This window comes from Pleurodeles waltl, chromosome 6, assembly GCF_031143425.1.
Source record: "Pleurodeles waltl isolate 20211129_DDA chromosome 6, aPleWal1.hap1.20221129, whole genome shotgun sequence".
Classification (NCBI taxonomy): domain Eukaryota; kingdom Metazoa; phylum Chordata; class Amphibia; order Caudata; family Salamandridae; genus Pleurodeles; species Pleurodeles waltl.
The window spans coordinates 1536043259-1536057157 of record NC_090445.1 but is presented as its reverse complement, the minus strand read 5'-3'; the positions used below and the strand labels follow the sequence as shown (position 1 = coordinate 1536057157).

The window sequence follows — 13899 nt, the reverse complement described above, 5'->3', positions numbered from 1 at the left end:
AGAGCACTTGGGATTTTTAAAGTTACCCCTGTCCACTTCAAAGGGGATATCTGGACTCTTTACACGGCCTACCTCTTTTTGATACACTATATGAAGAGCCAGCTTCCTACAACTATGTTGTCTAGAAACAGACAATTTATAATAAACATCTTTAACAAAAAATATCTACAAATGAAGCAGCGACACCTCGCTCATTCCAAGATTTTTCTAAAGCTTTTCTGGTGTACCTTTCTTGTTCTAAGCCACATCTGATGTTTTTTTGTGGGCTGGCTCGGTTCAGATCCGAAGAGGCCTTCTCCTCTTCACACCAAAGAAAACAACTCCAAGGTTTTTTTTTTCTCCAGTTACTAGAAACAAACGCTGCAGCTATATAGGACAATTACCTGCCTCGGGATCGCAAGAGTGAGTGTTCACAAATCCTTCCCGAGGAGCATCCACACAAGCATTTGAGAGTGTTTTTTTATTTTTAGAATGGGCGTTTTTTCGGCCACACATGCATGGTGATAGTTTCCATTTAAAAAGCGTTTTTAGACGAAAAACAAGACACCAGGTCATGAAAGATTGCATAAAAATTGATACTTTGTTTTCAGTGAAAAGTGGAGTGATGACAACCAGATCGTATTTTGTCATTAAAAGTAAAAAAATAATGATTTTGTCGGTACAAGACCGTAAGTCATCGAGAAGGACTTCTTCATTCTAGCCCAAAATAAAGAATCGCAGTAAAATGACAAGTACGTAGCCAGATCTGCCCATTTAACCACTGGCTGCTAAAAAGTGCCTCTCTTTTAAAGCTACAGAGAATTCATAGGCTTGAAAAACACTGCCATTTAATATTTCACTTGAAACTATGAAAGGGTCCTCACTGGAAGCCCTCCTCTGAAAGTCTGCATTTTATTGGCTGGTCCAGTCACATTCTCAACCTTACCACTTCCCATCGGATGGAATGACAAATCAGTTTCTTTGGTTCAAGAGCTGATGTAGATACAATATGCTCACTGCAGATGCCAATTTGCGCCACCCCCTTAATAAATTGGATGGGGGGGCGGGGGTCTCCAAAAAGTATAAGACACTTTATAATCGACCTAGATGTGGAAATCAAAGCTTCAGGAGTACCTGATTGTCACCTCTGCTTACCGTTTTAGAGACATATGTGATAAAGCAAAAAACATCTTAAAATAAAGGAGAAGAAAACGAAAATGACCAGGTCTGATACTTGTGAAAGGGCTGACTCACTGTGCCCACTGACACCGCTTGAATGTTAATGAGCAATGCAGAACCGTAGCTTACAAGGACTTCAGTGGAAGAGAAATAGGGAGGTTGATTTAAGTTCATATTGTGAGTTACACTGTCAGAAATGCTTCCCTAAATCAGATCAGAGACTGCAATGGCGGAAAATACAGAAAACAAACAGCAGTAAAAATAAAAAATAAAATTCATATCGCAGGAGGCACCGATGAGTAAAACTACTAAACACGTGCCTGATGCACATAAGCCTTCCAAAGTTAAGCATCCTACGAGACTGTCCGTGCATTTTTCTGTTCATGTCAAAAGCAATTTTAAAAAAGAAAGCATTACAGTGAATGTATTTCTTAAAGGCTTAGAAGCGGATTCCATGTCGGCTCCTAAAGGCTTAGGAGCCGACAGCAGCTACAGAAATCTAAGACAAAACAAACGACATTTCTAATGTTTTGAGAAGACTCCCGCACACTGCCAGTAGGGGGCAGAATATGCACTCTTACGAACTGGTAAAGTGCGATGCTGCGCAATCTTTGCAACTCAAAGGGATGGGGACGAAGTAATTTAAACTGACCACAATACGTGTATAAACATTACAGCAGGAAAAGACATCCTGTCGGGAAATTGGCAATCAACTGGGCAAAGTGTTATATTTGTGCAAACTCGGCAAGCGCCGTACTCCGTGCGTTCACACAGAGCTAACTGTACACCTGCAGAACAGGACTGTCCCTGCTAGCGGTGGGACAGAAAGCGGTGCCTCACGTGTGCCAAAAGCCAACATACACAAAAGGCCTCAGCAGCCTGTGCCAAGCTACGGACCTCACCTTTAACACGGGGTTCAAGTACAGCTGCTGCTTCTGCCGGCAGATCTTGTTCAGGATCAGGAAGGCGAGCACCCGGACTGTTTCCTCACCCGTGCTCCAGAGGGTGATTGATTGCTGGGCAGAGGGATACAAGCAAGTGCAGAAATCTCAAGTAGGAATCACAGACAAAACAGAGATGTATGACAGCCCCCTATTCTTATACCAAGGCATTCAGGCGCACGGGGAGCACATTTGGGTCTATTAAATACGGTTTGATATCTGATCAAATTGGTGGGGATGGAGCGGCAAGAAATTGGCGGTGGGGGGATGGGGGGGCCTATGCTGGGAGGGATAAAGGCGAATAAAAGGCATCGCCTCTGAATCCTGCCATCTTCTGGGCACAGAGGCCAGGCAGGATTACCCATATCAACCATTCACGAAGATGATGTCCTGAAGCACACACATTCCGCACTTAATTCTAACAACCTCATCCTCCCAGCCAATGTCCACCTCCCTTCTGTACCGCCTGATCATCTCTCAAGCCTCGCTCGTAGCCCACTTGCCAAACACCCACACCCCGATTAACATTCAGATCTCACTCACTTCATCAATATCTCAAACACCTTAGCAAGCCCCCAGGCCCTCAAAAAACATCCGATACTTCTTCAAGTCCAAAAAGCCCTTTCAAACCCTTCTAGGACTCTGCACGACCCTCCAACACTGCTCCAATTCGCACACCACCCACCAGTCACGAAAACGTCTCTACAACTCTACCAAGCCCTCCACACAGAGACCCTACCTATCGTCCAACTGCACACCACCAACCGGTCGACTCAAATGCACACCCCCCACCAGTCACCCAAACCACCTATCACCCTCCAATCCACCACACCACTCTCCAGTCCTCCAAACCGCCCACCGCCCACCAGTCCTCCAAACCGCCCACCGCCCACCAGTCCTCCAAACCGCACACCGCCCACCAGTCTTCCAAACAGCACACCACACCTACCAGCCCTCCAAACCGAACACACCACCTCCAGTCTGCCAAATCGCACACCACTCTCCAGTCCTCCAAACCGCACACCACTTCTCCAGCCTCCAAACTGCACACCACCCTCCCAAGTCCCCGGAACCGCACTCCACCCTCCCAAGTCCCCGGAAACGCACTCCACCCTCCCAAGTCCCCGGAAACGCACTCCACCCTCCCAAGTCCCCGGAAACGCACTCCACCCTCCCAAGTCCCCGGAAACGCACTCCACCCTCCCAAGTCCCCGGAAACGCACTCCACCCTCCCAAGTCCCCGGAAACGCACTCCACCCTCCCAAGTCCCTGGAACCGCACACCACCCTCCCAAGTCCCCGGAACCACACACCACCCTCCCAGTCCCCAGAACAACACACCACCCTCCAGTCCTCCAAACCGAACACCACCCTCCAACTCTCCAAACCGAACACCACCCTCCAACTCTCCAAACTGAACACCACCCTCCAATTCTCCAAACCGAACACCTCACCACTGCTCCAAACTGCACACCACTGACCAATCCTCCAAAATGCTCACTCCACCACCGTTACAAACAGTAAACCACCCACCACTCTTCCAAACCGCACACAATCCTGCAAACTGCACACCGTCCAGTGCTCCAAACCGCACACCACCGGCCCAGTCCTCAGAACCGCACACCACCGGCCCAGTCCTCAAAATCGCACACTACCGGTCCAGTTCCCCCGGCCCAGTCCTCAAAATCGCACACTACCGGTCCAGTTCCCCCCCCCCCCGAATCGCACACCACCGGTCCAGTCCCCCCCCCCACCCCCCAAATCGCACACCACCGGTCCAGTCCCCCCCCCCACCCCCCAAATCGCACACCACCGGTCCAGTCCCCCCCCCACCCCCCAAATCGCACACCACCGGTCCAGTCCCCCCCCCACCCCCCAAATCGCACACCACCGGTCCAGTCCCCCCCCCCACCCCCCCAAATCGCACACCACCGGTCCAGTTTCCCCCCAACCCCCCCAAATCGCACACCACCGGTCCAGTCCCCCCCCCTCGAATCGCACACCACCGGTCCAGTCCCCCCCACCGAATCGCACACCACCGGTCCAGTCCCCCCCACCGAATCGCACACCACCGGTCCAGTCCCCCCCGAATCGCACACCACCGGTCCAGTCCCCCCCGAATCGCACACCACCGGTCCAGTCCCCCCCGAATCGCACACCACCGGTCCAATCCCCCCCGAATCGCACACCACCGGTCCAGTCCCCCAAACCGCACACCACCGTCCAGTCCCCCAAACCGCACACCACCGTCCAGTCCTCCAAACCGCACACCACCGTCCAGTCCTCCAAACCGCACACCACCGTCCAGTCCTCCGATTCGCACACACCACCGTCCAGTCCTCCGATTCGCACACACCACCGTCCAGTCCTCCGAACCGCACACACCACCGTCCAGTCCTCCGAACCGCACACACCACCGTCCAGTCCTCCGAACCGCACACACCACCGTCCAGTCCTCCGAACCGCACACACCACCGTCCAGTCCTCCGAACCGCACACACCACCGTCCAGTCCTCTGAACCACACACCACCGTCCAGTCCTCTGAACCACACACCACCGTCCAGTCCTCCAAACTATACACCACCGTCCAGTCCTCTGAACGGCACACCATCACCCAGTCCTCCAAACCGCACACCACTGTTCAGTCCATGAACCGCACACCACTACCCAGTCCTCCGAAACGCACAACACCGCCGCCTATATCTCCGAATCGCACACAACCGTCCAGTCATCCGAACTGCACCCCCCCCCAACCAGGGCCCCACACTGCTTACCACCCTTCAGTCCAACACACATCACACCACCCTTGAGTCCACCAAACTGCACACCCCACCACTGTTCCAAACCACAGATCAATCCTCCAAACCACACACTCATCACTGCACCAAATTGGACACCATCAACCAGTTCTCAGAACCGCACACCACCGCCCAGTCCTCTGAACCGCACACCACCGCCCAGTCCTCTGAACCGCACACCACCGCCCAGTCCTCTGAACCGCACTCCACCGCCCAGTCCTCCGAACCGCACTCCACCGCCCAGTCCTCCGAACCGCACTCCACCGCCCAGTCCTCCGAACCGCACTCCACCGCCCAGTCCTCCGAACCGCACTCCACCACCACCTAGTTCTCAGAACCGCACACCACCACCACCTAGTTCTCAGAACCGCACACCACCACCACCTAGTTCTCAGAACCGCACACCACTCTCCATGGTATCACCCTTCAGTCCACCACACAACACACCACACCACCCTTGAGGCCGCCAAACAGCACACCCCACCACTGTTCCAAACCATAGACCAATCCTCCAAACACCACACTCACCACTGCTCCAAATTGTACACCATCAACCTGTTCTCAGAACCGCATACCACCCTCCAGTCCTCAAAACCACACACCACACTCTAGTCCACCAAATCAAAAACCATCCTTCAGTCCACCAAACTGCTCACCATCCTTCAGCCAACCAAACAGTTCACTACACAAACCCTCCAAATCTCTCACCATCCACTAATGTTTCAAACTGCATGCACAAACAAATCCTCTGCAGTGGACACCCTCCATTCACAGTTCACCATTCACTCTTAGACAGCTCACCAAATCAAAAAATGGCTTATACCTCTCACCAATCCTCTAAAGCACAAATCAACCCCCAACGCTCACAAGCACACATTTTTTTCATTTTCCAAAAGTCTGAAAACTCCATTCTTTCCAAACACCATACTGTCCATGTCGTCACACACTTCACCATCAACAATCTACCCATAATCTATTTCCCTATCCCATACTCCCCACAGTCACCTACAAATATCACCATAAGTCCATAAAACCCTAATCAAAATATCTATGCATAATAAAGCTCATAACTCATCTCTTCAAAGTACAAAAGCACCCATGAATACTTGAGCAGCAATCACAGAATCAGGTTGAGCAAGGGGACCGACACAGGGTAAAAGAAAGTGGACAAAGTGCTTCAACATTAGCCTTATAGGGATATGGGTGAACAGAATCTAGTAGGCCTACTGTATAACCCAAACGCTGTTTCTCATTAGGTTGGCCTATTTTGGAAAAGTACACTAGCTCATCTGAGGTATATCAATGGATGGCACTCCTTTTTTTGGCTAATCTTCATGCACTTTAGCAGCATGCAGAGGGATTAGCAGTCACTGGTTGGCCCTTTTGATCTTAACCTGAGGCTTAGCTTGTAGGTGCCGTTCAGAAACTGAGCAGCTAGTCATATGTCTTTTCTTATCTTCATTGCATGTGGATTTGTGATGGGGAGACAGAATGGTAGGGGGCTGGCTAGATGGGTAAACTGTGATCCTTACCTTCAACAGCATTCGGGTTTGCTTTGGGAAGCACAGATAATATGGGACTGTTGCATTCACATGCTGGAGAACAGCTGCTCCGACTGATGCTTCTGTGATGCAGGACAGGAGCTGGAAACAATTAAGATAGAATCAGACATCACATGTGTACATTAAACAGTGTCCAGAGTTAGTTTTATGACAAAGCCACAACTCTGGAATCTCAAAATGCAGATACTCCTGTGTGACTGATATCAACGCCTTGTTACGTGTAATTTACGGTTTGAAGTAATTAACAGGCAGAAGTGCACAGAATGTTTTTCTGTGCACAGTGTAAATCTGAATGCTGGACACACTGACACACTAAAAGGTAAAGCTGCTGTGCCCTAAATGTAAAGCAATGGCCAAAGGCCTGAAAACTCTGATGGTTTGCACACTTCACCACCATCTGCAGCACAAGTGAAATTCACACACAACCTGTGCAGTAATTTGACCCAACTGTTATTGTGTGTGGGCTTGTGTGTTTCACTGTAGCCACACTGCACTGTCGGGAATGATTGAAGTGCTGGACATCACAGCTGAAGCTGAAGCAGTGGCAATGCAGTGTTGTGAATTACAACTAGCAGCAAGGTGTTTTATATCTGCGACTGCTTCTGTCAACACACACACACTGATGTGCATCACATCCAGTACAGAGGTACAACACACACACACACACTGATGTGCATCACATCCAGTACAGAGGTATTTCACACCTCTATCTGCAGTAGCTGGACCGTGGAAGGGCACATATACGGTTGTGCATCAGGTGTTGGCAGTGAGGTTTTCGGCTGTGGCTGTGGCTGCAGCAGGCTGTCTGTAGTGGCATGCATCACTGCTAGAAAAGACGTACTTCACAGCTTTGGCTGGAAGAGGCAACAGGTTGTCACTGCTCTTGGCACCCTGTGCAGGAGAACCTGTAGTGTAATCTATCCACTGGAGCAGTCTCTCACCTGAATCACAGAGCTCAGATACATTTTGACGTGCAGCCGCAACCGTCCCCATAGTGGACTGCTCGATGGTGCCATCATCCTAAATAGAAAGACATATCAAATGAAGCCCACTGTAAATCATTACGTTTATGATCGGGCCTGCCAAGGCCATCTGCACTGAGATGGAAAATGATCTGAAGTTTTAGGGTAGAGAGATCCTATTGAGAGGGCAAAAATAGAGCACAGTGAGAAAGGGTACTATGCAGAGGAACAATAGGGAGAGGAGAAAGCACCAGAAGAAGCAAGGTGTTCAACAACAGCGTACAATAGCAAGGAGAGAGCAAAGAACACTAACGAGCAACATGAATGTTCAGCAGACAGAACATTTGTAAACCAAAGCCAGACATTGACCGTTTCTCTCACAGAAATTGTTTGGCAGTTGATTTTACATCAGCACACATAGGAAGTTGCTGAACTGAAAAGGAGTAGCTACAGTATCCCAAAATAGAAATTTCAAATCAAAATCCAAGACTAAAAACTAAGACTTGTACCCGTATGCCAAGATCCCCCTCAGGTTCTTGTGGGGCTCAGATCCAGACTTTCCATGATGTATATACAAAGTATATGAAGCAGTTCAGGTGATCAATGCAACAGATGGCAACTCTGTGTGAATCTCAGGGTCATAGACATCAGTGTCACCCTTCCACCTACTGAAGGTCTATCAAAAGGGCCCCAGTTTAGATCAGATAAATTAACTGATTAACTCTACCATGAAAGCAGTCAGACATCAGGGAAGGTTGTCTGTGTTACCATTATTAGTTTAGAGACACTTACTTGGTCTTCCCCTTGGTCTGCTTCAGCTGCAGCTTCTTCTCCAGTAGCACAAACAGGTCTCGTATGCAGAAGGACACAAGAGCGTTGAATACTAAAAGCAAATATTAAAATTGTGACGTGGGACAGGTAAGTGCCTGTTTTCAACAGCGTTTAGAAAGTACATTTTAGAGAGAAAAAGTAGAGTATGGGCAGCAAGACTGCACTTCGGGGCTCATTATTAACAGTGGGGAATTTCGGCAGGCAGAATGGTTTATGAGTCTCGACTTCAGTTATTAGAAAAGCATGAACCAAACAAAATAAACGATTTAAGGAATTCGAAATAAATGGCTGACAATAAAAATGCAATTGTTTAGAAGTCGAACCTATCAGGTGTTTGAGTGTTACACAAAAACACATTAGCTGAACAGTGCAAGTCAAAAAGACAATAGCTCAGTAGATAGTCTTTCTGTTGCGCCATTATAGTCAGTCTCATAAGTACTTGTGGTTTATTGGTCAATATTCTTGAAAATGATATTTTGACATTTAGTGGACGCGCATAGCAGGAACTCACTGCAGGTAAAGTTGTGTAAAGATTGCTATGTTCATCACATTCTGCTAAATGTATACAACTTCCAAGCCTAGGTTCATGACAATTCCCACCTGTAGGAAGTTGGCTCTGTATGCACTATTTCAAAGTAAGGAATAGTATGCACAGAGTCCAAGGGTTCCCCTTAGAGGTAAGATAGTGGCAAAAAGAGATAATACTAATGCTCTATTTTGTGGTAGTGTGGTCGAGCAGTAGGCTTATCAGAGGAGTAGTGTTAAGCATTTGTTGTACATACACAAGCAATAAATGAGGAACACACACTCAAAGACAATTCCAGGCCAATAGGTTTTTGTATAGAAAAATATATTTTCTTAGTTTATTTTAAAAACCACAGGTTCAAGATTTACATGTAATACTTCAAATGAAAGGTATTGCAGGTAGGGACTTTAGGAACTTTGAATTAGCAAAATAGCATATACAGTTTTCGCATAAATCACATATAGCTATTTTAAAACTAGACAGTGCAATTTTCAACAGTTCCTGGGGGAGTAAGAGTTTGTTAGTTTTTGCAGGTAAGTAAACCACCGACAGGGTTCAAGTTTGGGTCCAAGGTAGCCCACCGTTGGGGGTTCAGAGCAACCCCAAAGTTAACACACCAGCAGCTCAGGGCCGGTCAGGTGCAGAGGTCAAAGTGGTGCCCAAACCGCATAGACTTCAATGGAGAAGGGGGTGCCCCGGTTCCAGTCTGCCAGCAGGTAAGTACCCGCGTCTTCGGAGGGCAGACCAGGGGGGTTTTGTAGGGCACCGGGGGGGACACAAGTCCACACAGAAAGTACACCCTCAGCGGCACGGGGGCGGCCGGGTGCAGTGTACAAACAAGCGTCGGGTTTTCAATAGGAAGCAATGGGAGACCAAGGGGTCTCTTCAGCGATGCAGGCAGGCAAGGGGGGGGGTCCTCGGGGTAGCCACCACCTGGGCAAGGGAGAGGGCCTCCTGGGGGTCACTCCTGTACTGGAGTTCGGATCCTTCAGGTCCTGGGGGCTGCGGGTGCAGTCTTTACCAGGCGTCGGGATCTGAGGAGCAGGCAGTCGCGGTCAGGGGGAGCCTCGGGATTCCCTCTGCAGGCCTCGCTGTGGGGGCTCAGGGGGGCAACTCTGGCTACTCACGGTCTTGCAGTCGCCGGGGAATCCTCCCTGAAGTGTTTGTTCTCCACAAGTCGAGCCGGGGGCGTCGGGTGCAGAGTGGCAAGTCTCACGGTTCCGGCGGGAAACGCAAGTTGTTTTAAAGTTGCTCCTTTGTTACAAAGTTGCAGTCTTGGGTGAACAGAACCGCTGTCCTCAGGAGTTCTTGGTCCTTCTAGAGCAGGGAAGTCCTCTGAGGATTCAGAGGTCGCTGGTCCCTGGGGAAAGCGTCGCTGGAGCAGTGTCTTTAGAAGTGGGGAGACAGGCCGGTAGAGCTGGGGCCAAAGCAGTTGGTGTCTCCGTCTTCTCTGCAGGGTTTTTCAGCTTAGCAGTCCCCTTCTTCTTAGGTTGCAGGAATCTAGTTTCCTAGGTTCTGGGGAGCCCCTAAATACTGAATTTAGGGGTGTGTTTAGGTCTGGGAGGGTAGTAGCCAATGTCTACTGTCCTTGAGGGTGGCTACACCCTCTTTGTGCCTCCTCCCTGAGGGGAGGAGGGGGCACATCCCTATCCCTATTGGGGGAATCCTCCATCTGCAAGATGGAGGATTTCTAAAAGTCAGAGTCACCTCAGCTCAGGACACCTTAGGGGCTGTCCTGACTGGCCAGTGAATCCTCCTTGTTTTTCTCATTATCTCTCCTGGACTTGCCGCCAAAAGTGGGGGCTGTGTCCAGGGGGCGGGCATCTCCACTAGCTGGAGTGCCCTGGGGCATTGTGAAGCCAGAGCCTTTGAGGCTCACTGCTAGGTGTTACAGTTCCTGCAGGGGGGAGGTGTGAAGCATCTCCACCCAGAGCAGGCTTTTGTTTCTGTCCTCAGAGAGCACAAAGGCCCTCACCACATGGGGTCAGAAACTCGTCTCTCAGCAGCAGGCTGGCACAGACCAGTCAGTCCTGCACTGAACAATTGGGTAAAATACAGGGGGTATCTCTAAGATGCCCTCTGTGTGCATTTTTTAATAAATCCAACACTGGCATCAGTGTGGGTTTATTATTCTGAGAAGTTGGATACCAAACTTCCCAGTATTCAGTGTAGCCATTATGGAGCTGTGGAGTTCGTTTTTGACAGACTCCCAGACCATATACTCTTATGGCTACCCTGCACTTACAATGTCTAAGGTTTTGCTTAGACACTTTAGGGGCATAGTGCTCATGCACCCATGCCCTCACCTGTGGTATAGTGCACCCTGCCTTAGGGCTGTAAGGCCTGCTAGATGGGTGACTTACCTATGCCACAGGCAGTGTGAGGTTGGCATGGCACCCGGAGGGGAGTGCCATGTCGACAGTCATTTTCTCCCCACCAGAACACACAAGCTGGTAAGCAGTGTGTCTGTGCTGAGTGAGGGGTCCCTAGGGTGGCATAAGACATGCTGCAGCCCTTAGAGACCTTCCCTGGCATCAGGGCCCTTGGTACCAGGGGTACCAGTTATGAGGGATTTGCCTGGATGCCAGGGTTGTGCCAATTGTGGAGACAATGGTACATTTTAGGCGAAAGAACACTGGTGCTGGGGCCTGGTTAGCAGGGCCCCACCACACTTCTCAGTCAAGTCAGCATCAGTATCAGGCAAAAAGTGGGGGGTAACTGCAACAGGGAGCCATTTCTTTACACCACCTCTTACACCTTAAACATCAATCAGTAGCACAAACACAACATGTCTGCCTATGGTATGATCTCGGCGAGTTCCCACTGTATACAATCCTCAGAAACAAGAAAACCCGTGACATACTAGTGCACAGTAAAGGAAGCAGAAGGAACAAGTGGGCCTACAGGTCTAAAGTGTCATATAATGCCATTAGGCTTTTACTCCAGGTACCAATGCCTCTGCAAAATGCCTGTAAGTGTTATACTTTATGACCCTCCTCAATGACCGAGAACTGGATACTAAGAGTGCAACGGCTAGCGAGCATCTCCTTGACTCTCTAGAGGGAACTGTGACTTGGTAGTCACGGCCTAGCTCACTGGAGGTGCTGTGAAAATTGATATCATGTATAATTAAACCACAAATGACACCAAAGTAAATAAGGAGATCTGTAACATCAGAGGTTTTAACTTTCAAAACAAGAGTCCCCAATAGCACACATAACTGTGTTATAAGCTCAAGCACTAAAGAAAATCAGTTGGTTCTAGCCAATTTTTTTACAAAGGTATGAAGAGAAATACATTTATCAAAGAGGGAGTCTACAGAAGTTACAGTGGTCAATGTAAAGAAATGGCTCCCTGTTGCAGTTACCCCCCACTTTTTGCCTGATACTGATGCTGACTTGACTGAGAAGTGTGCTGGGACCCTGCTAACCAGGCCCCAGCACCAGTGTTCCTTCACCTAAAATGTACCATTGTATCCACAACTGGCACACCCTGGCAGTCAGATAAGTCCCTTGTAACTGGTACTTCTAGTACCAAGGGCCCTGATGCCAAGGAAGGTCTCTAAGGGCTGCAGCATGTCTTATGCCACCCTGGAGACCTCTCACTCAGCACAGACACACTGCTTGCCAGCTTGTGTGTGCTAGTGAGGACAAAACGAGTAAGTCGACATGGCACTCCCCTCAGGGTGCCATGCCAGCCTCTCACTGCCTATGCAGTATAGGTAAGACACCCCTCTAGCAGGCCTTACAGCCCTAAGGCAGGGTGCACTATACCATAGGTGAGGGTACCAGTGCATGAGCATGGTACCCCTACAGTGTCTAAACAAAACCTTAGACATTGTAAGTGCAGGGTAGCCATAAGAGTATATGGTCTGGGAGTCTGTCAAACACGAACTCCACAGCACCATAATGGCTACACTGAAAACTGGGAAGTTTGGTATCAAACTTCTCAGCACAATAAATGCACACTGATGCCAGTGTACATTTTATTGTAAAATACACCACAGAGGGCACCTTAGAGGTGCCCCCTGAAACTTAACCGACTGTCTGTGTAGGCTGACTAGTTCCAGCAGCCTGCCACACCAGAGACATGTTGCTGGCCCCATGGGGAGAGTGCCTTTGTCACTCTGAGGCCAGTAACAAAGCCTGCACTGGGTGGAGATGCTAACACCTCCCCCAGGCAGGAACTGACACACCTGGCGGTGAGCCTCAAAGGCTCACCCCTTTGTCACAGCCCAGCAGGGCACTCCAGCTTAGTGGAGTTGCCCGCCCCCTCCGGCCACGGCCCCCACTTTTGGCGGCAAGGCTGGAGGGAACAAAGAAAGCAACAAGGAGGAGTCACTGGCCAGTCAGGACAGCCCCTAAGGTGTCCTGAGCTGAAGTGACTCTAACTTTTAGAAATCCTCCATCTTGCAGATGGAGGATTCCCCCAATAGGGTTAGGATTGTGACCCCCTCCCCTTGGGAGGAGGCACAAAGAGGGTGTACCCACCCTCAGGGCTAGTAGCCATTGGCTACTAACCCCCCAGACCTAAACACGCCCTTAAATTTAGTATTTAAGGGCTACCCTGAACCCTAGAAAATTAGATTCCTGCAACTACAAGAAGAAGGACTGCCCAGCTGAAAACCCCTGCAGCGGAAGACCAGAAGACGACAACTGCCTTGGCTCCAGAAACTCACCGGCCTGTCTCCTGCCTTCCAAAGATCCTGCTCCAGCGACGCCTTCCGAAGGGACCAGCGACCTCGACATCCTCTGAGGACTGCCCCTGCTTCGAAAAGACAAGAAACTCCCGAGGACAGCGGACCTGCTCCAAGAAAGGCTGCAACTTTGTTTCCAGCAGCTTTAAAGAACCCTGCAAGCTCCCCGCAAGAAGCGTGAGACTTGCAACACTGCACCCGGCGACCCCGACTCGGCTGGTGGAGACCCGACACCTCAGGAGGGACCCCAGGACTACTCTGATACTGTGAGTACCAAAACCTGTCCCCCCTGAGCCCCCACAGCGCCGCCTGCAGAGGGAATCCCGAGGCTTCCCCTGACCGCGACTCTTTGAATCCTAAGTCCCGACACCTGGGAGAGACCCTGCACCCGCAGCCCCCAGGACCTGAAGGACCGGACTTTCACT

The 13899-nt window shown here is 50.0% G+C and overlaps 1 protein-coding gene across 2 annotated transcripts in view; it reads right to left on the bottom strand.

Annotated features, from left to right (window-relative positions):
- The window catches only part of NOC2L (NOC2 like nucleolar associated transcriptional repressor), a 432367-nt gene that overhangs the window by 355555 nt on the left and 62913 nt on the right, over window positions 1-13899 (bottom strand). For both annotated transcript variants that reach the window (XM_069241122.1, XM_069241123.1), the window contains exons 6-9: window positions 8214-8304; window positions 7401-7479; window positions 6430-6540; window positions 2061-2174 (exon numbers count right to left, since the gene is read on the bottom strand). In XM_069241122.1, the coding sequence (XP_069097223.1) occupies window positions 2061-2174; window positions 6430-6540; window positions 7401-7479; window positions 8214-8304 (395 nt within the window). The remainder of the gene's footprint in view (window positions 1-2060; window positions 2175-6429; window positions 6541-7400; window positions 7480-8213; window positions 8305-13899) is intronic.